At 43.9% G+C, this 25,273-nt stretch overlaps 2 protein-coding genes across 6 annotated transcripts in view; both read left to right on the forward strand.

Annotated features, from left to right (window-relative positions):
• The first annotated feature begins 202 nt into the window (after positions 1-202).
• The window catches only part of LOC113949521 (lipase member M-like), a 33,580-nt gene continuing 8,509 nt past the window's right edge, over positions 203-25,273 (forward strand). The window contains exons 1-3 of one of the 2 annotated variants that reach the window (XM_027648210.1): positions 203-650; positions 4,515-4,581; positions 25,038-25,149. In XM_027648210.1, the coding sequence (XP_027504011.1) occupies positions 581-650; positions 4,515-4,581; positions 25,038-25,149 (249 nt within the window). In that variant the 5' untranslated portion in view covers positions 203-580. Of the gene's footprint in view, positions 651-4,514; positions 4,582-23,410; positions 23,591-25,037; positions 25,150-25,273 lie in introns of those variants that run through there. The other variant, XM_027648211.1, reaches the window with a different exon arrangement.
• TMEM72 (transmembrane protein 72) lies at positions 618-7,418 on the forward strand. Of its 4 annotated transcripts, XM_027648214.1 has the most exons (5): positions 618-650; positions 4,515-4,581; positions 4,999-5,062; positions 5,791-5,930; positions 6,116-7,418. In XM_027648214.1, the coding sequence occupies exons 3-5, from the start codon at positions 5,052-5,054 to the stop codon at positions 6,574-6,576; spliced, it is 612 nt and encodes a 203-aa protein (XP_027504015.1). In that variant the 5' UTR covers positions 618-650; positions 4,515-4,581; positions 4,999-5,051; the 3' UTR covers positions 6,577-7,418. The 4 variants fall into 4 exon arrangements, with proteins under 4 accessions (XP_027504015.1, XP_027504014.1, XP_027504016.1 ...); XM_027648213.1 differs by lacking the exons at positions 618-650; positions 4,515-4,581; positions 4,999-5,062 and adding an exon at positions 5,069-5,204; XM_027648215.1 differs by lacking the exons at positions 618-650; positions 4,515-4,581; positions 4,999-5,062 and adding an exon at positions 5,125-5,215.

Genomic DNA, 25,273 nt, shown 5'->3' on the forward strand with positions numbered 1-25,273 from the left:
CCATGGCAGGGGACTGAGCTGCAGGGGGCAGTGGGGCTGGGGTGCCTCTTGTTGCTTGCCAGAAACGTGCTGCTCTCTTGCCAAGAACAAATATTGTCATCCTCACAAATGGTTAACCTGCCGGGAGCTGCACAGCACTAATGACTTCACATTCATTTAATCAGCTTGGGCTTCCAGAGCCTCCTCCTCAGGAGCAGGGAAGGCCATGCACCCATGCACCCGGGGTACAAATGCTCCCAAAGCCGCACCCCTGCCTTACCAATCATTAATCACGCCGGGCCAGCAAGGAGCAAGCGGCAAGCAAGCAGGAAAAGGCCAGGTCTCCACAGCCCCCACGGGAGCAGCAGGAAGCAGTGCTGACCAGTTCCCTGTGGTGGCAGCTCACTCTCTGACCACCCTCCCCTGGGAGGCCCCGTGGAGGTGGTCAGTCCTGCACGCACAGTCCTTTCCTTCAGGAAGGTCACTCGGTCCAGGGAGCGAGAGGCTCTGCCTGTTTCTGGGAGCTGCTGAGCTGCACATGAGGTGGGGGCTCTGAAGAGGAGTTTCTGTGTGGCTGTACCACAGTCTTCATCTCTTCACCATGCAGCACAAGGTGTTTTGGAGTGCCCTGGAGTACACCTGCCGATTGCTGGGCATCTCCACCGCAGCAGGTAAGAGGAAATTCTCTTTTTCTTTGTCACTAAAAGGCACTGAGTGGGTGTTGGGACCCCCAAGCTGCCTCCCTGCCTTTGGCCAGGTGCAGCCACTGCCCCATCATATGAAGGGGACAAGGAAACTTGCTCACTTTTGCTTTGGGACGAAGGGAGGGAGCATGCTGAGTGCCTGGCCAGGCTCTTTCCAGACACTGCAGGAGGCATAGTGAGACATCAGAAAGGAAGAGCCAGCACTCAGTATGTCAGAGGGCAAGATAAAGCACATATAGAAAAGAAAACTAAACCGTATTCTTCTAAAGCAGGCAGGGGCACAGTCAAGATGTGAATGAGACTGAAAAGCAAAATACTCATGGCTGTAAAAGACTACCAGGCTGCTCTGTGACATGTGAAGATGAAGGAAGAGCTCCCTGTGCTTTGTACAGTGAAATGTCCTGTGCCAGTCAGGATGGAGAGGTTCCATCCTAGTCATCACAGCACAGTTACTGCAAAAGCACTGCTCTGCCTCTCTAGTAACCTGTTGGGGAGCAGGCTCAGAGCAGTTCAGGTTATAGCTGCAGTGCAAACATCATAAATTCACGCACCTGGTTAGTTGCATCCTCTCACCCACTGTCAGGGGCTGCTTTGGACCAGGGTGTTCTGCGTTTGGTGACACATCCAAGCACTTGGTTTCAGGTGACATGCAGGTGTTTTGAGCCAGGTGTCAGACACAGCATCTCACCTAGAAGGGCTGAACAACCCTCTAACATGGATGATTCTAGATGGGATTAGGGGAAGAAACTAAAGCAGAGGGCTCAAGTGATGAGTCTGGCACTGATTCACTGTTGCTGACTCACTGTTACGGGACAGGACAGACAACACTTTCTGCCTCAGTTTCCCCATCAGTAAAGCAGAGATCAAGGTGCCTGATTTGTCTAAAGGCTGGAGGTGTGACACAGAGGTTCCTGGTGAGAAGTGACTTGAGGTGGTGCCTGTGGTTCCTGTTTCAGACCCCCAGGGATTTCATAATCAGACACTGTAGAAGAAATCACAGCAGGCCCTCCTACCTTTGCATTTCCTTTATCGACTGTGGACAGCCATAAAAGACACACTTTACTCTTGTCATGGGCAAAGTAAAAAGCACAGAGGTCAGCTGAAGAGTGCACAGGTCCCCAAGGACACGCAAAGCCCAGCTGGGACGATGAAGGCCCTGGAATGTGCTTCAAACAACTAATACTGATAACAAGCAGTGATTTGAGTCTCTGAGTTTACACAAACTCCCAGTAGATAAGTGCACATCATGATGAGACTGCAACAGTGGGAGCTGGGACACAGCTTTAATCAGCAAATGCAAATCTCTTCATTTCTCCCTCCCCATCCCCCTTGGGCTCCTATAAGTCCCATGCTGGTCATATTCTCACTTAAAGCTCCCAGGAAACTCATAGAGACCTTCCTGGGATAAAATGTGAGTTTGTTGCCATGAGAAAACTAAAGCTATAACAACAAAATTGAAAGTAATTTACAATGTGGAAGTGCGTTAGTGGAATATAATCTCTCTCCTTATTTTCTTTTCATCATTTTGCATCATCTGCATCTCTTTCTTTAGTTTTTCTTTAAATGAACAGTGCAGTTGTCTCTCTGCTGAGCATCACAGAGCATAGGACAGCTGTATGACCAATCTCTGTGCTTTTCCATACCTTTGGTGCATTCCTAGTATCACCTGACTTTCCAAAAATGCCATTGAAGGATGTGCCTGTGTTTTATTCCTCTATGTGTCTCAATGGAGTAAGAAATCAGCTTGATGCAGTATTCAGTGCCTGATGAAGTGTGTGAGGGTTTCGCATGAAATGGAAACCACACTGAAGAGACTCCCATGGGTTTTGTTTGAAAAAACTATGAAAGAGAGAGTGCATCAGCCTCACTAATTGATTCTGAGAAGGCCTGGCCAGCTCGATATGCTGCTAGTAAATACAGGTTATGCATAGTATAAACCTCCCTTTCCCCCAGGATCTTGGAGTGTAACAGCTGTCTGCAATGGTGTAGCTACAGGGTTTCTTCTGTATGAGAAAATGGCTAACTTGTCTTATGGCAAGTTAGCAAAATCAAATAGCCCTACAATTTGCTACAATATTGAGGTATCTCTCTAGTTCAGTGATTTTAGGCCTTGTGATATTTACATCTAGGAAAGAGTTCCTACTTACTTCTTAATTCTCATACTTTCAACCATTTAATTCCTAATCATGTGCCTTTAGCCACATGGTTTGGACAAAATCCAAATCAAGGCAGCGACTAGTCCAAATAAACACCTCGGAAAAAGCCCTTTTTTTCCCCGCAGATTCTTCATCCAAACAGCTTTGTGGATAAAGCAGAAACCGTACAAAATGAGGAAACCTCCCCATCCACAGCAGAGGCTCGAGCGTAACAGCCAAGCTGTTGAATTCTGCATTCATCCACAGGGAATAAATGAATAAATGAATGAACTCCACATTTGTAGGGAAGATTACAGAAAACAGTTCTCAGTCACAAGATAGTAGCGGACAATACTTTGCGTGTAGGATTACACAGCTCATGCAGCTTCACAGCCCTCTGATCAGAATAATTTCTCTGTGCTCTGCTCAGGGCTGGAAAGGCAGTGGAGGAGGGTGGCACATGGGCCCCATGTGTTCCCTTGGCTGACAGGGGCTAGCAGCTGCAGGTGACACAAGGAAAATACAGAGGCTCTTTGTTCAGCCCCAGTGGGAGAGCTGACCCTTGGTGTTGACCCACCCTGCAGTCTTGATGGACAGTGATGTGCATCCTTGTTTGGGAGCCTGGTATCCTTCTCCAGATGGGACAAACCACAACTCAGAGAAATGGATCCAACCTGCATCTCAAAACTTAGGCAGTGGGCATTGAGCAGGATCAGTGGTGAACTTCCTGAGCACCAGTGAATGGGTGGGGACTGCTCAGTGAGGTGTGGAGACATCAAGTGCAAACACAAGTGTAATGGTTGTCCAGAGTGATGCTCTGGCTGTAAAATCTGGGCTCCATTCATCTCTGTGCTGCTGGCACTGGTGCACTGTGACTGCAGCTGGTGTAAGTCACTATGTTTCTGCTCCATTTTAGAAATAGTCTTGAAGGAAACCGAAGGATGTTGAAGGAAATGTTCCATCTCCTGAAGCTATTGGCCAATCCATCGAAGACTTTAGCCTTATTAATACTCTTAATCCCCCTTAAACTGACTCCCTGGTGTGCTGCACTGGCTGGGGCACTGAGAGAATGTTCATTCTCTGTTTTTAATCTGCCTGCTCCCATTATGTTTTTCTGTTTGGCTAGCAAAGGATCTTGATGCTATGGCTACAGCCCTTTGTGAAGGCAGCTGACACAGTTCCTGTGTCCTGCTGCTGCCCTACAGCCCTGTGTTGGATGAAGCAGGCCTGGGCAAGCAGAAAGGGCAGGGGACTGAGGCTGGCAGGCACTGGGGGGACCTGGGCAGAGATGGATGGGGCAGTGGGCAGTGGGCCCTGTGGCAACAGTGATGTGGTGGTGTGGTAAAGGGTGAAAGGGTCACAGGTCACTGTTCACTTGCCCCATCAGTCCAAGGCCAGCTGGTATCCCCAGAGCACCTTTCCCCAGCCCACACAGTGGCAAGGCTGCCATAATAGTGGTGCTGCTGGGATGGGTTTCAGGGCTGTGTGTCAAGGCCAGCATTGAGCTCTGACTCCCATGGGCTGGTGTGTCAGCATGAATCACTGATGCTGCCAGTCCTAACGTGCTGCACTGCATGGGAGAAGCAGCCTTGCTTAGCCTCTGGGGAATGAGGGCATTGATCCTGGGAGCTGGTAGGGCACCAAGGAATCAGGAACTAACCCTGCAGTCAGCATCTTTCCTATCTTCTCTTTCTAGTGCTGATCGGTGTGGGCGTAGAAACTCTGCAGCGAGGACAGTTCAAAAGCCTGGCTTTCTATCTGCTGTGAGTATTTTTGCCCTTGAATTCAGAGCTGGCAGAGAGTGACACGGTCAACCCCTCCACCATATATGGCACCAGACCAGACTGCAACAACAGCAGGGAACAGTGTCCAAGGCTTTGGGGATTTCAGGTCTCCATATTGAGGTTTCAGAAAAATAAGCTATTTCTGGTAGAGAAAGACAAGCTACTGCAGATTCAGGCAGGCCAGAGGTGACACTGGCTGCAAGTTGACTGCGTGGGGACAGGAGGGCTGTGAGCTCTCCTCCACAAACTAGCTGAGCAGAGGGTGTTTGGACCTCAGCACACAGACTGTAGTGAACTGGATAGTAAATTCTGGTTCTCTGTGCCCCTTCTTCCACCTAGACAGCACACTTAAGCCCAGCCCTGTCCCCCTGACAGCTCCACCTTTCAGTTTTTCAGGGGTTGCAGTTACTGTCTGTGAAGGCTTCTTCTTTATCAGTTTGTTCCTGGAGATGTGTTTCACGTGAGTAGACCCTGTCCACTCTTCTCCAGCCTTGGTGGGACCTCCTAAGGCAACTTGCCTCTTACAGGCAACACCAGACCTGAGGGAGCTGCAAGTGCCAGACCAAAGGTCCTTTCCCTAATGCCATGGCAAGTGTACTCAGGTAGGGGTGAGGTAAGTGGGGCCGTGTCCAGCACCATTTACACCTGTGTTTTAAACCAGGCTTGTGCCTTAATTTGCTGAGCATCAGCACAACAAACTCTGCTCTCCAGCATCCACTTAACACAGTATGTAGGGACAAGTATGGGGGTTGAGGAAAGAGCCAGATCGCCAGGATGAGCTTCAGCTCCCTTCCAGAGACAGTGCAGAAATTAAAATTAAAATGTACAAAATCCTTATGTACTTTTCAGAGGCTGAGCACTGCCACTGTCTTCTAGCATAAACTCAAAAGCCCTCATATCTTAGAGGCAACACCTTACTCCAGCTACTCAGAGGCAACAACTTACTCCAGATAATACACACTTAATTAGTGACCAAGTGGGCAAACACATTGAGAGATTGCCTGAGATGCTGGCCTCTGGCAGATGCAGCCCCAGATTCTTGGCTTGGTTTACCTTCCCTGACCAACACACCAGTCTCCTGGAAAACCAGCGTGAAGATCTGCACATCTGGGTGGGTGACACTTAGGTCCAAATTCTTGCCATGTGCTTGGTGCCTCATCCCACAAGGACCTCTCTTTCTCTCCCCAGTCCCAAGCCTGAATCCCTGGCACAGGCCTGCTGGAAGCGAGCTAGACGCCCAGGGAGCTTCCAGAAATTCCTGGGGTACACGATGCTCTCAGTGGCTTGCTTCCTGCATCCCATCCTCGTCTGGCATGTCACCATTCCTGGTGAGAAGTTTGGGTGGGGAGCAGTGCAGACAGACGAGGAGCATGGTCTGTCAAGAGCCAGTGAGGGTGGGGATGTGTGGGGTGCTGGACCAGTGGCAGATGGTAGTGAGCTAGCCAGACCAAGCACTGTTTGGTGAGCTCTTCCCACCTGCCACAGCCCTCAGCCAACATGGCCTTTTCCCCAGGGTCCATGCTGGTGCTCACTGCCCTGGCCTACTTCCTGCTGAGCAAGAGGAGGAAGAGCCCAGGACACAAAGAGATGCATCCCCAGACGGGCCAGTACGTGGACCCTTCAGCCACAATGGCAGCCCCAACCATCGTTGGTGACACTGAGCAGATCTACACCTTCCACGGGGCCCAGAGGGAGCAGCACCACTCACTTCTGGGCCACATGAAGAGCATCCTGAAGGGCAGCAAGGACAGAAGCTCAGCCCCAGTAACTCCTGCCCAACCAGCAGCCATGTCAGTCCCTCGCAAGCAAGTGCACTTCCAGGAGAAGGTGGTGCAGATCATCCCCTCTGTCAGCGAGAGCTTGGAGGACATGGAGAGTGAGGCTGAAGAGACCACATCAGACACAACACCCATCCTCACACCACCAGATGCCCCCATCATCGTTGCTCCACTCAGCTCCACAGGGCTCTTTTGAGCCCTCAGCAGGAATGAGGACATGACAGACCTGCTACCCCTGGCACTGGTATTGCTCCCTGATGCTCCAGTAGCCAAAGGGCCCCAAGAAGTGGCTCTTCTTGCCCTCCCTGCGTCCAGGGTGGCAGCTGTGCCACTCCCCTTTTCAAGGGGCTGCCCACCCTACATGGTCCCACATGTTGTGGCAGGGCCAGGGGACAGGTGGTGGTTCAGCCAGGGTAGTGCAAGGACAGAGAGGTTTCTGCTCCCGTGGCCTCTCACATGGATCACCCCTCTGTTACAGCACTACAAATCACTGCAGCTGCTCCTGCCTAACATCACAGCCATGGCATGTGCCTCCCCTCTGGCAGCAGCAGGCAGGAAAAGCGGAGACTGACATGCCCCAGAGCAGCCTCTGCTGGGGCAGTTGTCTCCCTTTGGTCCTTTGTGCACATTGGAGAGCTCAGGGCTGGGACACGTTTGGCACAGGGCACTGCAGCCTGCAGGTTCCCTCACAGCACCTGCACCAGCTGCAGCAGCCTGGGATATCCAAAATGTCATTTTGGAGGTGGACTGGGACCAAGCACACCCCTGCTCAGTACCTCCCCTGAGACACACCCTGAGCCCAGCAGGGAAATTACCTCTGGCCTTGGGAGCACCTATGGGGCAGCAGGGAGCACCCTGGGGCTTTCTGGTGTCCCCTGCTTGGACAGACCTCTTGAATTAGGAGAGCTTTGGGATGATGTGTTAGCTCAGGTCCTGAGATTCAGCTCCACGCTGGCACGGCAGACTGTGTGCCACTCCCAGTGTGTAATTATGGCCCCTAGAGGGCAAAGGCAATAATAAAATTACATCGCTGTCTCACCAGTTCCCTCCATGCCAGCTCTTCCCTGAACACTTCATCTCTGGCATAATCCTAGCATAATTTCTGCCTCTTGAGGACCATTCCCTTATAATCAGGCATTTCCCTCCAGTTCAGCTTATATCTTTGGTTCTATCCCACCTGAGAACATGTGGGAAAGAACTCAAGTGGCTGGGTTTCCTTGAACATGGGACATTAAGCCACACTGTCACCCCTGTTGGGATGAAGAGTTGTAACTGTGCAGAGCTGAGACACACAGCATTGGGGTAAGACAACAGTAGAGAGAGAAGTTCCTTGAGACCTGCTAGACTATTTATAAGGTAGAAGCCAGTAATGCTGGCTGTTTTTCTTGAAAATAGGTTATTTCTTCTCTTTGAAATCTCACCTCTCCAAGTGACAATCATCATGCTCATTCAGGAAAGCGGTGTAGGTCAAAGTGTAATCAGAAAACACTTGAGATAAGAAACCAGTGGTACTTTTTAATAAACTCTTTTAAACTGACTTCTAATTTAGGAGATGGATGAGGAAGAAGGTGAAAGATGATGACTCCGAATATTTGACTGCCTGTGTTTGATAATGAAACGCTGTCAATAAGAGAAGCTTATGAAGGGTTGCACATGCTTGTCATTCCTACAATCAAACATAGACAAAACCTTTTTGTTGCATCACCAGCATTTAAAATGATAGCTGGTATCAATCTACTCTAAACATGATGCATGGATTAGAGACCTCTTTTTTCTAACTGCAGAATTTAACCTTCCCCCCATAATTGTGTGTTGGAGAAGAATCACGTACACATCTGCCTTTAGGGCAGATTTGCACCTGGAAAAATGTCTTCAGAAAATTGCACCTGGTTCTAGCCTAATGCTGCACAACTGATAGCAGCAAGCCCAGGATCCAACCACAGCTCCACCCCGACCTAGTGTGTTCTTCACATTAGGAAATAAAAAATAAAATTATTTTCCTCTGAAGTTGGTGACAAACAAGCACACCTGCACCCATGAAGGTCCTGACCCAGCCATGCTAACAGGGTACCCATCCTTGCCAACTGCCCAAAAAGGTTGTGCCTGGAGCTGGCTCCCCAGCTCAACTACACATCTGTTCTGCAATTAGAACTACTCTTATACAAAGAGTCAGCTTTCTGCATCATTCAAGGTTCTTCTTTGAACATTGCATAATTAATTACACACAGAGAGATAAACTTTGTTGAAAAGGCACCGCTCCCAGTGTATCAGGCAGTCTGCTGACAAGAAAGACCACAATTCTGCAGACTCCTCTCTAGCCCTCAGCAAAGGGCAGCCTGGGTGGGAACTGCTGCTCTGAAGCAAATTTCATCCTTCAGCCCTTACTTGATCAAGCCCTTACTTGATACACATGGGGCAGCAGGGCCAACTGGCAAGGGGAGAAGCAATGTGGTGAGAGCACCTGTGGCACCCTGAAGTGTGTGGGGTGCAAATTTCCTTGCTCTGTGAAATACTTAAAATGAGTTTGTAGTTTCTAGAGTCTGAAGAATTAGGTTTCAGTTTTTAGGCTCACCTTTTAAAAGTCTGTTGTAGGTTTCCCTTCAGAAGCAAGACTGGGGAAAGCTACAAGGTGAGGTGTTTTTTCACCCTTCATGGAGACAGCATTCAACCTGGTCGCTTTTCTTGCCTGCTCCCTTGTGTTGGCCTGGCCCCTCTCCAGACTCACAGTTAGTTGGCTCAGGAGATAAAGGCTAGGAAAAAAAACTGCTCATCTTTTCTGTGGTATTAAATTGACTGTTCAGTTAAGGTCCATAGCTGACTCACCCTGGAGTCAGCCAAGAGCCTGCATCAGTGCTAGGGAAGTGGATATTCCTTCAGAGGCAGACAGTTTGTGCCCCCAAAAGCACTAGAGGAATGTGATCCCACCACAGGAGCTGATCTGTTTCCTGGGTTGCCCCTGCCAAGAAGTCCATTTGTACCTCCTCTGCTCTGCTCCTCACCACCCATCCCACCCCTGGTGCCATATTCCAGCTCCATCAGCATACACACCTTGCTAGCCCAGAGGAAAAATAATTAGGAAAAAGAAAGTGGGTGGCTATCTTCTTGGGTAATGAGCCAAGTAAATTCAGGGAGGGCCAGCCACAAATGAAGGGGATGGGGAATAAAAGCACCTCTTTCAGAAGCAGAAGGCTGTTAGAGCAGCTCAACTGCTTAAAGAAACACAGCCTCAGGCTTTCTTTAAAATCGAAGTGCAGGGAAATGTTCAGCCTCAGGGGGTGTCAGATGACTTTGCAGAGGCCTCAGAGATTATTCACTCAAGTGTACACTTCTCTGTTGGCCCCTCTCCCTAAATCTAGCTGAGAGGGTTATCCCAGATGGTATTGAAAGCACCAGACATGCTGTGGAGGGCTGTGGGGGGTTCTGTATGAGAAAAACTCTCATATATGCAGGGTAATTGCAGGAAAAGAAAAAGAGGAAGCACTTGATGCTATTAACTGTGCAGTGCAGTAGTATCTGAATTTAAGCTGCTTGAACTGTAAGTTCACACAGCACTACATGAACTCTGCTATATAATTTTTGCCTGCATTGCAAAAATTCATTACTCAGCCGGTCCACTGAGATTAATTTACTGAGTTAGAGTGCATAAAGCTATAAACTCCTGTGGATTCACATACTGAAAGGAAACAAGATGAATCATCCAAACGAAATACATGTGTAAGGTAAAACTCTGTGAGGTAATCCTGGCAGAAATCGTTTCCTTCGAAATTTCCATGAAAGATATCCCTGCATGAGGAAAAATTTTCCTGCTTTGCACGTACATGTGTAGTGGAAACACTCTTCGATGCTACTTGACTATTCCCATCACCACTTTGTGAACTGCAATGTTGCAAACAATTACTCCATTTTAAGTTTTATATGAAGGCGAAACCAGATTTCAGTGCAAGCTTTAGTTACAATTCTTCTCTGCCTCCACTGCACACTAGTATGATTACCTGTTGCAGAGCCCCAGAGACAGCCCCACATGACTTGCCCTGCCACAGTGCTCCCACCTCACACCAGGTACTTAGATGGTCACCCTCCAAACTCCCTAGCTCCCCACTGGGACTCTGGTCCCCAGGGTCTCTGAGCACTGCTCCGTGTTTGAAACATGGAAACGAATGTTTTACGCAAACAACAGCAGTGTTAGGAAAATAAGGTACATTTGGAGAGAAAAGTGTTCAGTTTCTGCAGCGTCAGTACTCAAAATCAGCAGTGTCCTGCTTGTATCTGTGACTGCAACACCCATGGTAGCAAACACCAGTGTCAGCATCGGTGGTGTGGGTGGCTCCTAGTTCAGTATTGAGTCATATCCACATGCAGGAGAGGACCTGTCTCCACTTGATTCCAAATGCTTCATGTTCACATACTTGCAACCCCACCACTCATCATCACTGCACCTTCTATCCCATTCAGGAGATTCTACCAAGTGCTGGGCCAGAAATGCAGGTTCTGTTTTGTCTGGTCTCCTGCATTTTGTGCTGTGCAGGAAGTTACAGGAAGCAGAAACCAGATCCCAAACCTGCCTGGGATTGCTTGGAGCTGTCAGCTCCCTTATCTTCTTGGCATAATGCAAAATCAGGAATGTGACTTCCAGCCGCCATATCTCATCTGACATACCACTAGTGAAATGACTGCATAGGTTATATCTGAATGAATGATTAAGGCACCTTTTGGATTCTAATTCTAGGCAATTATTCACTCAGCGTGTGACTAAATTGAATCTTGTTTTGAGGCTCTTGGCAAAACACCAGGAACCAACCTGGGTCTTTGGATCATAGACTGAAGAGGGAATCCATATTTCAGAGAGAAAAGAAAGTAAATAAAAATGGGAAAAAAAGGGAAGGGTAATGTTTACTGGTAGCTCCTCCTCATCCCATCCCAGACTTCCTACAGCCCAGGAAGAAGTCGTGAACAACATCTTAACATTAATCCCCCTTTACATTCCCATCTCTTCCTTCTGCCCAGATACTCCTTCACTCCAAACCTTTCCACTCCAGAGCACTATTTAAAAAGAAGTATCGTCTTGATCAAGTCACGCTAAACAAAATTACACATACTGTGACACAATTACACAGTTCTTTTCTGCCCCTCCCTCTCCAAAACTGCCCTGTAGGAGTGGTTGGATTTGGTACTCACCCAGGCACCCAACCTTACTTGTTAGCCCGCAGCTCCCTGCTGGCACCCAGCTGGTGCACAGCCCACTGCCCCTAGACTTGCTCTCCCTGGAGTTACACACTTGCAGCTGAAGTTTTGGGTGAGGCTTTCAACACTGCAGAGGGAGGTAACACCTACCAAACTGTGCCTAGAAGGAAAGAAGGCAGCAGACACAGGGGATATGCCCAGTGAAGAGAGACTGTATGGCAGCCCTAGATAACTTGTTATGACTTTCTGGGTTTTCTTTGGCAAATCTCACCTTCCAGCTTTTGATGCCTTCTTATGCGCTACTAATATCACACCGTAAAAAAGCAATTTATTTTTTTCAGCATTATTTTTGCTAGATCGCATTACTTCCTTCAATAGTATGAGAAACCAGAAGAACACAAGAGTTTTATTGTGCACAAAACTGAGCTGAAGAAGCTCTTCTATATCGGCTGCTCTCTCAGACACACTCGAGTAGAATCCTCGGGGGGAATTTGGTATAGTGACAAGACTTTTGAATTTGATATAGTAACACTGCATTTCTCCTTTTCAAGGTGGGGAGACTTAGTCTGCTTTCTTTATTACTTCTTTCCCTGTTGTGCCTATTGAGGAGACAGTCCCCAGGATGGGAACAAGCCTGCTTCCCTGACCAATCAAATGAAGCGACCCCATCCCATTTTGTGCCACACGCTGCCAACTTATGTCCCCATACCATGTGCTCAGAAAGACTAAGGCTGCCAATGAATGTGCAGGTGTATTCTCTCCACTGGATTCTCTCCATGCTCCCAGATTTAGTGGGTGAAGTCAGATGGGCCATTTAATCTGAAGCTCTTTTCTGGGATACATTTGCAGCCACATGGCAAGGAAGCTTGATCTGGGAGGTTCTTGGGGGATAGGATTTGAGAATGGAATTACACCTTTTAGCCACACATTCCCCTCAAAAACCCAGGCCCAGGCATGAAAGTGAACCTCATCTTATTTCTCTCAAATTAATTATTATTCCATCCCAACATCTGTTTCTCATGTAAGCATATGCAAGCACAAAAGAAATCATCAGCTGCATAAATGGAAATCCAAGTGTCTTCCCCAGCATAGACATATTATATGTTCCACACAGAGAGTGCACCTTGTGACAGTGTAAAAAACATAACAATCTTACTGTCAACATCTCTCGTGGAAGTGCCCTAAGAAGGAAATTGCAAACAAGTTCCTGCTGACTGCTTTGGAAATGGAGAAGGCTGTGCTTTTGTCATTACTTTTCCTGGCTCTTATCCAGTACTAAAATATTGCATTTATGCTATAATTATTTTATCATTGTTACTCATTGTTTCAAGTTTCTTCCCTTCCAACTAGTAGTCACAGGCACAAACATTTCCTTATTTAAACTGATTTCTTCTAAGTCAAAATTACATGCCTTTATTTTCCACTTACATAGCACTTTCAACCATGGAAAAGCTGGCACAAAATGGTAAAGTATTTTTTGCTTTGTGTCCTGAAGCTACAACTAAGAATGCCCCAAACCTATTAATTGTAGCATTGCTCTTTCCTGAAAGAGTGCCATATGTATGAATTACTCCATCAGTACTGTGTATCTAGACAGGGCACCATGACAGATCATGCGATACAAGGCAAAAATACCATATGGAATTTATATTGCCATGAAATTCTGTTGCAGCTACTGTGCTGGTTCTGCCCTGAAACAGTGTCCTGTGTGCCATTCTGGATAGACTCTTTTCTTGTTACCTGCTTATAGCTGTAAACGACAGCAGAGAGATACCCAGAGCTCAGCTCCAGTTTCCTGCCCACCTGAGCATCTTCTGTGGCTCCCACTCTTGTGTGGTTCACACCTGTTAGATGCTCATACAGCCACTCAGGACTGCATGGAACTGCTGTGCAAAAGCTAACCTTTGTTACTCAATACTTTTATTGAAAAAGTAATTATTTGAGTTATTGCCCCACAAGCAGCTAAATCAGTAAAACAATTTAAAAAAAAAAAATGTAAGAAAAATCAAGTTGAGCAATGTGTTAAATCTTTTTTATAGGACTGTAACTCCTATGTTGCTGGCATTGAGATCAGCCATTCAAATGGGAGTGTTTTCTTGCTAAAAAAGATTGTACATCTCAGGCAAGCACTGTGAAAATTACAAGTTGAATGGCATGCAATCAAAGCTAGGCTCAAGTACAAAATCAAGTATTTTTAATCAAGTAGAGTTTTCACTTAACTAACTAGAAATTACAAGTTGAATCATATTTCTGAACACATTCCATGGATTTTTAATGCTTTAGTTACTAAGATGAAAGATAATTTTTATAGCATTTTGCTTTTGCTGTATCCTTTTAAGAAAGAGTCTGACATCTTTGGAAACTTTCTTGTGAAGCTGAGTAGGTGTGTATATGGCTCAGTACCTGTGCAGGGTAGCTGCTAAGAAGAACTGAAGCCAAGTAGAATTTCTGTTTTACTATATTGTGGTTTATATTTCATTTGATCTATTTAATCACATTTAAAGTCTGATTTATTCAAAATGGTCATGAGAAATTTTAACAGACCGCTGAGTTCACAAGTCTATAAATTTACTCTGCCTTGGGTGAATCATTCACAAATGGATGTGTACCAAAAGCAGGAGAGGTAAATGGAGATATTTTTTTTCCTTCATCCTGAGCAGAAATATGGCAATTTATAGTTGAATTTGAAACTGAAATTGTCACATATGTTAGAAGTGGCTCTTTCCCCTTCAAAGACCAGAAGGCAGACTAAAAAAAAGCAAATATATAGCAAACATAAACAAACATGGATACATGATGATTAATTGCTCTGTATAACTTTTCCATCAGCTTTTTAATTTTGAGATGGTTTGAACAGCTTGTGCAATACTCTCTGCTGCTTGCAGCATTGCTGTGTGGTTTCGTGGCAAGAGCAGCAGGACAATGTGCATCACTTCTCAGTGCAGATGGAGATGACTGGATGGGACTCTGAGACATGGTGCATCAGGTTGTGGATGGGAATGGCCTGTCCTTACAGTGCCACGGCTGCAGCTAACCAGCATTTCCTCAGCTCATACAGGAGGTACCACAGCTCTTCATGCTATGATTGTATTTAACAAACCAGGTTCACCCTAAATGACCACCCCTATCTATTACTAATAAACAAGACAAATGTGCATTGCATAATAAGACCCTGCTATTTCATTCTGTGTCACTGCAGTAAATCCACATTGCTTTGATGGGAAATATCAAGATGATTGTCTCCAATTAGGTACAGTGACAGTATTTCTGACTGTGATTTCCCAGACAGAAATGCATGTGTGCATGCTGGGTGCAAACCCTCTGGGATTCACATGCTAACAGAGCTAGCCTCTGCAGCACAGCTACACACACACTCAATGTGTATCACAGATCTCTTCAAGCGAAATGGTCTGTTGCATGTAAGGAAATATATCATGGCTAGAAAAGTAATAATGATGTAAAGCAGCCTCACCACCAGAGTTAATACCAAATATATCAGAAACAGGGGGAAAAAAGGCAACACGACTGAACCAAAACCCTCTAATCTGCACAACATCAAAAACTGGATAAAAAACTATGATATTACCTGCAAAATATTTTTAAGTCTGAGGATAATATCAAACCCTATATGATCATGATAGTAATTTTCAAGCTTGTCATAGCTATGAAGAGCCATAATTTAAATCATAATGGTGTCATAAATTAATGAATTTACTGAGATTTTATTGAAAGGTTGGTTGTAATTTCCATTAAAATTACTACTCCTGGAGTCATGTGAGGATATACTGAGTTTCTGTTGAAAGAGTCATACCTCAGTCATACAGAAAAAGGTTGAAAACCGGGAACACCTGCTGATCCTGGAGAGTTTGTTTGTGTCTTTAAATGCACAGAACTGACTAGTCTGCATCACCTGTTAAAGAGAAAATATTCAGAATTCCTCTCATAAACAACCTCCTGCTTTCACCCTTTCTTCCCTATAATGTTCAGCTACAAATAGCATAAATTTTGCAGACAATAGATGTCCATGAGTTTAACCAACTTGTGCCCATTAGTTGTTACAGATGGACAATTTCTTCTACACCTGAAAATCTGGCTGTGCTTTGCATAAACCAAGTGAAGATTACCTGCAAGTCCAGTCTTCATTGTTTACTAATAGCTTTGTAAATAAAGCAATCTTTAACAGATAAGGATAAAACATAAGGTAAACACTTCACAGACTCCAGACATGATCCAGCAAGAAACTGGTTCAGCCAAAATTACTACATACAAAGCCAAAGACAAATCCCAGAGGCAGGTAGGATGCCCAAGTGCATCTGAAATGGCACTAAACCCCATGTTTGGTTACTTCATGTTGTTGGATCCAGGGACTGATTACTTGTGTGTTAAGTAGCCCCTTTTGCTACACTCCTTTCTTTGTTGAGCGTTAGGAAGCAATGTCTAAAGACTGAAATAAAAAGAAAAAGCAGGCAGATTAGTGCCTGAAATTCTGTGATTCTGCAAAAAAAAAAAATTTCCCCAAAATTCTCTCTGAAATGAATTGCCAGCTAAGGGGAAAAATAGCCATTGTGAGTAGTGGATTGTATGTGCACAGCCTGTGTGCATATACACCTTGTATTTATGATTTCACCTGCTGGTAGTTGACAGCTGGTGTACCATGCAGAGGAGTCAGTTTGCCGTAAGCAATTACCTAGCTCTGGCTTTGATTTAAATTTCTAGTAAATAAACTCCAAGGCTGTAATTCTCTGCAGTCCCAAGTAAAAATTACAGGCTAGTGGTCACAGAAGCCATCTCAGAGCTGACCGGCCCCTGATACTGCTCCCCCTCCCTGGCGCCACTGGCAACAAACAGTGCGGAGAAGGCATCGCACGTGGGAAAGCCATCGCACATGGGGGAGGCATCGTGTGGGAGATCTGCTGAGCCAGGCAATCCTGCAGTGGGAAAGGGAAGGCTGTCTCCTTCCACAGATAATCCCAATGCCCCTTGCTAAGACATACAGTGTGAAAAGGACATTGTATGGTGACACGGTTCATTTCTGTGCCATCCGGAACAGCCTCCGGGGTGTTGAACATGCCAAAATGCTAATGTATCTTTCTCTGTACATTGCAAACCCCTCAGAGACTGGGAACTCTCCTCCATTTTTAGGTGGATCCTGTCTTCTCTGAACAGGTCTTATTTCAGTTCCTCCCTTGTTGAAATTGAACCATGCACAGCCATGCCGACTTCAGTGTGCTTCCTAAGCCGGTGCCTTCCATGGAAACAAATGCTTTCTTATGAAATTAAAAAAACAGGTACCCAGTATGCATATCACATACAAGTTTTGCATGGCTCATTGCCCATCAGGCTGTGTTAGTAATATCAGAGGGTCCATAATATTGGAATGACTCGTTTATTAAAAATACTGGCACATATCTTTATAATTTGAAAATTATACTAGTCTAAAAAAAACATTTTTTTTGCAACGACAAAATCCCTTTTCAAAACATGAAGACAAGAGCAATGCAGCAGCAGTGTAGAAGCATACAGTGATTTTATTCAAAGGCTTAAGGAAGGATGGTTTAGCTGCCTTCCTGAGGGATTATGCGGTCTGTGTGTTCTTCTGCATGTTTCCTGGTTTTCACTCATAACAGCATAGTTCTCCACAAAATAACTAAAGATTCATGTGTTGCATGACAAAAAGTTGACCAAGAGAAAGATTACAGGTGTCCTGACCAGTGAAGACTGTAACATGATTAGGAAATTAGAAGAGGAAGAAGAAGAGCAACAGAGATACCCCAATCACTGGAAATATTTAACTGGAGCTTGCAATCAACTGTAAGGTACAAACAGACAGGAAACCAGTGTTGCTTCACCTAGTGCTCAGGGAACAATTTATTAAGCACAGAAGAATTCTGGTAGGATTGAATGAAAATTCTGACAGCATTGCTAACTCCAAGAATCTGCTTGCCTGTTAAAATTTTGTTTCATTTTTTTTCAGATATTTTCTTTTTTTTAAGTCAAAGAAATCACTTCTTTATTTCCAGTAGTCTATTCTCACAAGTCTCTGTCAGTGCAATTTAATAAGGACATTTCTGTCTTTATGATTTATATGAATAAAATCTGACATCCCTTAGGGCACAAAAGGAAGGATTTCAGCCACAATTTTCATTTACTTATTTGAATATTCATTCAGATTAGCAAGACTGCAGCTTGAACTGAAATATCCCTTAGAAGCTGTTCAGACAAGTAGCAGGGACAGTTCATGCACAAAATCCTCCTAATTGAAGGTGCCATCTGGAAAACAGGAAAGAAACAAAAGCCCTGGAGACCAAAATTCCTTGGGAAGATTGAATAATACCAATGAGTGGCCCAATGTCCTAGTCATTAGACCTGGACACCAGTTATTTCAAGATGTCAGGATGACCTGAATGAGATAACAGGAATATAACAAGTGCAGAGTGATTTGGCTGAGCAGTGGTGTAGGGTACCAGGGAGTGCAACAGCAGGGAGGTGTCAGCCCAGCTTTGCAGCTGAGGAGCAGGGTACAGCGCAAGGGGTACAGCTCCTAAAAAAAATGATGCTGCCAGAGCCAGGTCTTAGCTGGTACCCCATATGCTGCTCTGTAGGGATGCTCAGACCAGAATCAGCCTGAGGATCACTGCACCACAACTTGTTGGACAGTGAAGATGTGACCAAATTTCCTGTTGGCTTTCAAAAGGAAAAACAAATTACCAGCTTTTCAGACCTGTTTGTCCTCTAATATTGGAGCCTCTCTGCTGCAGATTGACAGTCCCACTAGCAGAGCATGGATCCATGAGGCATCCCTGCTGAGGGACAGTGTCCTCTTACACAGACCTTGGGAACTCACTACTTTTCAGATGGTCACTATTACCTGCTCCAGGGGAACAAAACAGCCATGACACCCCTCTGCAAAGGGATCTTCCTGCCTCAAGACATTTCACAAAATGCTTCTAAAGGTCATTCTGATCATAAAAAACACATGGATTTCCTTTGTGACAGTCAGAATTATGCCCTTATCTGATATTACTTGTCTTAATTAAAGAATGTTCTCTTGCTTCATGAAAACTTGGAATGTCTAGTGCAACATCCAGTGGAGCAGAGCTTGAAAGTGGTCCACAAGTTTCATTTGTTCTTTGTGCATTGTTGTGGAATTGTGTGTTGGCACTAACATTTTAGAAGTAAACTTCCTACACGTAGCAAAAGAATGAAATATTTTGTTGACATAAGTAAAATAGAACATGTAGATTCTTCATTTGATTTTGAAAATAATCACTTTGGGGTCAGCAGACAAATTTTGTCTTTATAAGGGAAAGCTTCTATTGAAAACACAGACTATATTAGATAAGGAACTGTGCTATTTAAAGTGCATTTCTATATCTAAGGTTAAAATATTTTTATCATGTTCCATTTTCCTTACAAAAGGTCAAAACAATACTGTAAGTCATAAGTGCGAAGTAATCATCTTAATTTTATAATTACTTTGTATTTCATTTGTTGGGTTTTTTTGTAGTAGACAATGGGGGGAAATTAATGTTGACACCCAGAATGGAACAGCAGTTTGTATTGGTAATTGTATCTTCACTTTTTAAAGAAAAAGTATTGGATCTATGAGTTAGCAATACCTTTGCTGTTTCAAACAAAATTCCTACTGTGTGTAAAGGTACAAGTGAAAAAATAAGGGCTTTACAATTTGGAAAAAGCACAACTATGATTATTGACATAGCAACCTGTTGACATAGCAAAAGTTGGTGGGATATTGGTTTTTATGCATGAAAAAATTCAACAAACCATGATGGGGATGATTAGTAGTGGAATTCATATTTGAAGAGAATTTTCCCGCAGAAAGAAGGCATGGAAAAGATGCTCATGGGAAGAGAGCTGGTGGTCCCAGCTTCCAGCCACCTCGATGCTCAGCCCTGACCTAATCTCACTGCCCACTCCAGGCTGCTGCCAACTCAACCCTCGCTCAGCCCAGTTACAGGTATGCAAAGATCCCAGTTTGAGTGGAGAACAGAGGTTTTGTGATCCTGTTTCTAACCCCCTCCAGCAACCTCCTTCTGTGTCAGAGCAAACCTGTTACTTTAATTCTTAGCTCTAAGAAAAACCCAAGCCACTCTGCCCAGAGTCCCTCTGACCCATCCTTAAAAATAGCTGGGTAGGTCCTGCTAATGCCAACACAAAACTGACCATAGTACATTGCATGACCCAGCCCCACTCATTCATTAGTCCAAGCCTGCCAATGCATAATGGCCCATGCTCACCAGGACACTCACTAGCACTGACTGGTGCACACTGAGTGTTAAGTCCTGCATAGTGCTCCTACTGGTTCCAGTTCTTCTCCCAGAGGATTTGAATTCACACACACACACACACACACACACCAAGACTTTCATTTAGCAACAACTGCAAGAGAAATAAAGCATACTTAATTTTCATCTTTCCACACGTGTAGGCAGATTTGTGAGTTCCTTTTTTCTCTAATTACAATAGATACCTATGGGGGTGATGAGGTATTACTCTATACATTACTACATTACTACAAAATCAACAGAGGGATAAAAATTACACCTGCAGATTGTGGGGCAAAACAATTTGAACAGTTATGCAAAGCTTATAAATTGCAACACAGACTTCATCCACCCTCAGAGGTGAAGAAATCCTGGCTTCCATACATTTCACAAACTTCAGCATCAGCCAAAAAGTGTTGTAGAAATAATTGCTGTTTTCACAAATTGTATTTTCCTTGTATAAGTTAAAAGAGATGCTGGTGCTGAGCTTTTCATTTGCAAGTTACCCCTTCTATGGGTGACTGGTGCTTGGGCAGGAGGCCAACACTACCTGGGACATTCCCAGACAAAGAGCTGGGAGTGTGAGCAGAAGAGGTAGGCATGCAGCCCTCTCTGTCCTTCATGAGCCCTTCCTTTTGAGACTTCTTACTATACCTATACACCCAAGATTCATAATTATCTAAGTGCCAGCTCAGAGCTACCTCACTCATCACTTATGAATATTGTGCCATTCAACTTCATTGCTCGAAATCCGCAGGCCAGCCCATGCCATTGACCTTGATGATGAGTACCAGGAATATTCTTGCAGGCCTGACGGTGCTGAGGAGAATCTTCCACCCTATTCTCCCTAGTGTTCAGCACCTGTTCTCACTAGTGCTTTATGCTTTTTCACTCCGGTCTCTCTTTGTGTGGACTCCACTGGGAGGAATTCCATCGCTGTTTGGACCTGTAGGGTCCATTGCTGAACAGGGAAGGTCTGCCTTCACCCCCCAAAATACACCTGCCCTGGGAGCCAGCAGTGGTCCAGCCAAGGCAACAGTGTGGGGCAGGTGGCTGAGGGCAGTTGTTGCATTATTAATTGTATTATCCCAGGGATACTGTGGAGAGCGCACTGTTAGACCCTGTTCTTAGTTCTCAGTGCTTTACTCACACTCAATAAACAACTGCTTGCACCATTATGGCATGAAATGTTTTTAAAGCCATATGAGTGCTTGAGGGGTTCTTTCTGTTTTTTGCTGCTTTATGTTCCCTTGGAGACTCCTGGATGGCAGCTTTCACAAAAACAAGTCTGTCTCTCAATAAAGCATACCTCCCCTTAAAGGCCCTCCTTAACATACTCAAAATAGCCAAATGTTTCTGATAAGTACGTACACTAGCTGGATGAAGAAGCCAAAAGGACATATTTGATACATGATGAACTGCTATATTCAGCTGTATACAAATATCTTTCATTCCTAAGTCACTTCCAGAGCCAGGTCTAATTCCCAAAATAGGAGGGAATGGGGAGAGTAAAGAGTTTACAGAAAAGATCAAAATGCTAGCAATTATATGCTGGACATTGATGGGGCTTTCATCCATAAGGAGCACTGAAGGAGTTGACTTTCATAAACTGAGTGTGCAGTCAACAATTTATACAGAAGCACTTATTTATATAAGGGCACCTAGAGAGACCAGTTAAAAGTTCATTTACATATGACTACATTTGTGAAGATGCAACCACACCTCTCACAGCAACATCTCAACCTTTAAGCATTTCCACTTAATTCTACACCTGATTATAATGTGAGTAACTTCCCCTGAAACCTGTCAGTTTGCAACAGAGTGTGCATGTCTATTCTTTTTAGAAAATCAGCCCAATACCCACTCTTGTTCATCTTCTTTCCCCACCTCAAACACTCCCTTCAAACACGTACTGCCAATAACCTGCAATGACTTTATCCAATAGTTGGCTATTTATGGTATTATGCCATTTATACCTTGTCCTTTCATGCAATATTTTCTTTACTGAGTTATTTTTGTCATTGAAGCATTGCTTTGCACTAAAGAATGAAGCTGGCTTTGTTTACCACGAGTTAATAGCACATCTTAATGACTTAGAATAGCATGAGGTACTTGAAGGCAAGTATGCATTTAAACACTTCACTCATGAAATTCATGTCAAGCTTCAAAAGAAACGGAGACTTTTTAAAAGGGGAAACCCTGCTTTTCTTAGAGGGAAGATGAAAGAACTTATAGTATATGGAAGGAAATAATGAGAAGATTCAAGAAAAACCCCCATCCCATGTGTAGAGTCAATATTTGAAAACACTCCATGTCCTAAACCAGCTCTTTGAAAATCATTTCCTCTCCTAATTCCTTGCCAGAAACTGAACTCAGATCTTTCTATTTCTCTTTGAAGGCCTGATAACAAGTCTTGTAGGAACAACTCTTCTCTTGAGATTTTCTTCCATATTTCTTTCTGATCTGTAAATATTAAAGAAAATAACTTTTAAGGATATATTAAATATTTTTAGTCCTAACAACAGCCAGTACTGGAAGAAGAAAGCATGCAAGCTATAAAATAAATAGAAATGTCAAAGCCTGTTCAAAACCTTGCTCAACCTTCATCTCAGTGTTTAAGCTGATCTGTTCTATGTGGATGAACAGTATCTCTAAGACAAAATGAATATTTGGACAAACAAGTATAGCAAAATGAACAAGAAAGAATAATTAGTTTCAAGATTTAAAAGTACCACGCTGGAAAGGTAGAATGTAAAACCCACCAAGTTTATACCAGAGTACATAAGTGAAAAAAAAAGCCTCAACTCAATCATACTTCTGCAAAGTTTGTACTGTAGTTGTAGTGAAGACATCACTCCTGTGGTGAAACATGGCTCCACAAAAAGAGCCTCACAAAGGCCACTGTCCCGAAGACATAACTGTCTACTCAAAACTACCTACCTAATTTCCATTGCTGGACAATATTGGCCCACTCCCAGTATGCTTGAGACCACTGATACAAGTCTGCCCATTATAATAATGTTTTCTGAGTCCATAGAGATTATAGAAAAGCATACTGGTTTCATAGCTATTCATTTAGGAAAAATCTATTGAATTCTATGGCCATCTGAGAGATGAAAATATAAATAGAGGAAAACGTCCTGAAACCACTCCTGCAATAATGTAGAATTATAGAACAGCAACAAGAGCATTAAAAGAATAAAAGAAAAATATGTACAATAACATCTGTAGAGGTATCAAGAGTCAGAGTTCCTTCTATCCTTTCCAGATAACATGAGAAGCTGGAATTGGTAGGTTGTTAGTAAAAGAGAAAATTGTTACAGATTTATTGACAATTTCATTAGATATGATAAGGTATATCTATGAATATATTTGTTTTCAAAATTCCTGATCCTGCTCTGCCACTCCACAGAGACTGGCATTCTCCTTAAAAATCCAGCAATCTGTGATAATGAAAGAGCCTTGTTATAGCTGTTGTGGCTAAGGAGCTGGAAAGCACGAGGTTTAAGGATAAAAGGAGTCACCTCTCTCTCTAAGGTGCTACCTTAGGGGAAAGCTGAAGTGATAGTAGAAGGAATGAGGAGTGGGGAAGAAATAGCTACTTGTTGTCAAGATGCTGCATGATTGGGGAAAAAGCAGTGCATGACCATCATTTCACTGCCATCTTTACCCAGCACAGCTTCCTAACAGCCAGGAACTGAGTTTCTGTTCTTCAATAGCCAAACTCATGACTTCTGGTACAAGGTTGGTAATGCTTTGAATTATTTCTGATCCAAAACTGATGAAGACTTTGTGGGAGCAGCAAAAGATGGTATCAAACCTGAGCTTGAGGATTTGCTTTAATATTTGGAAACAGATATGTTTCATTGTGTTGTTTTGTTTGTAACTCATATGGCTCATATGTGCTCTTATGGCTATTTCTTTAAAAGTTCCTTTTGGATAAAGAGGAGTAGCCTGGCTCAACTACCTTGAATTTAGGTAACTGTGGGATAACTGCAGAGGTATGGGAAAATGGAAAGTGAGGGAATAAGAAAGCAGCGGCTTTAAACCAAAATAAAGGAGTCTAGCTCAGTAAAACAGAGGGTTTTTTAAACATCTGTTCCTTTTTCTGCAAAAGGACCCAAGTATTTTCAACACACAGATTGTACCGGAATGTAGTGCTAGGAAGTTAAAATATAAATTGTTGTTCTGTCATAAGAAAAAGGCTATCATATTACTCTGGAAAAAAAGTTTAGAAGTCTTGATTAGGAAAACAATAAATACAATAGGTTTTATGGCTGATTCAGGCTGGCTTAAAGATCTGTTACTGGGGCAACAGAAGTTCAGATGTGGCCTCCAGGGGTTTGTGTTATGTAGAGAGGATGCTGATTCAAACACTGCATTTTCTTTAAGCTATGAGTAGGTAGGTCTTCACAGACAGTGGAGCTGTTATGTGTGCATCTAAGCAGGATAGTTACCCTTCGGGTTTTTTTGTTCCTTACTTGCTGAACAAAACTGGATGTCCCTGTACTCAGTCTCTACCGAGCATTACATTTAGCAAAGCTTTCTTTTCTTTTCTCCATCCTCATTCTATAGAGTTGAAAAAATGTTGCCGTTGAGCAGTTTTGTATACATTTCACCAGGCAACTAAAAGTAACTGCTCTATTAAGGTTCCTAAGTTTTTGATTAAATTATATTTACTTTTTTCCTTTTATTTACTTTTTTTACTTTCAATTGTCTTTGCTTTTTTCAGCTAACTATCGAATAACTTGTTTGTCTGCACTTTTAAAACTTCACTGACATGATTGATTTACTTACAAGTTGCCCAATAACACCTCTTTCCAGGGTTAGCCAGAAATGTTTCTAAATTCATCTACAGAACAAATGTGTGGTACGGTAATACAAGTGACCTACTTCTCAGACAAATGAGTAAAATCCTTTTCTCCAAAAGCTTTGCTCCTTTCCTTGGATTCGTTGATATTTTTGCCCTATCAAGAGCAACACCCTGGTCCACGCCTTAGCAGAGAACCCAGGTTGCTACCAAACTCCCTCAGATAGGTGTTTGAAATCAGCTTTGTTCTGTTTAATTAAGAAGTAGAGTGTCCCAGACTGGCTCCATTTACTATTAGGCAGAACTTCCCTCATCAGAGACCTGTCTGGATTACAAGTGCAGAGCAGGACTACTGACAGATGAATGTATCGCTTTTTGCAGAGAGAAGATATGGCTGTTTGTTGCTGTGATGTGTTTGTTTCAGGGAATTACTTATTCAGAAGAACTGAAAAGAATGGAGAGAGCTGTGGATCCTGAAGCATTTATGAATGTTGTAAGTTGCTCGGTGGAGTGACCTGAGGGTGGACGTAATGCATGTCTTACAGTAGAGAGGTTTCTAAGTGTTAGAAAGAACAAGGTAGATAAGCTGCTTTACTTGACCTATCCTCTGTAGTCAC

The sequence above is a fragment of the Corapipo altera genome, unplaced genomic scaffold (assembly GCF_003945725.1).
Source record: "Corapipo altera isolate COAL_440 unplaced genomic scaffold, ASM394572v1 56, whole genome shotgun sequence".
Classification (NCBI taxonomy): Eukaryota; Metazoa; Chordata; class Aves; order Passeriformes; family Pipridae; genus Corapipo; species Corapipo altera.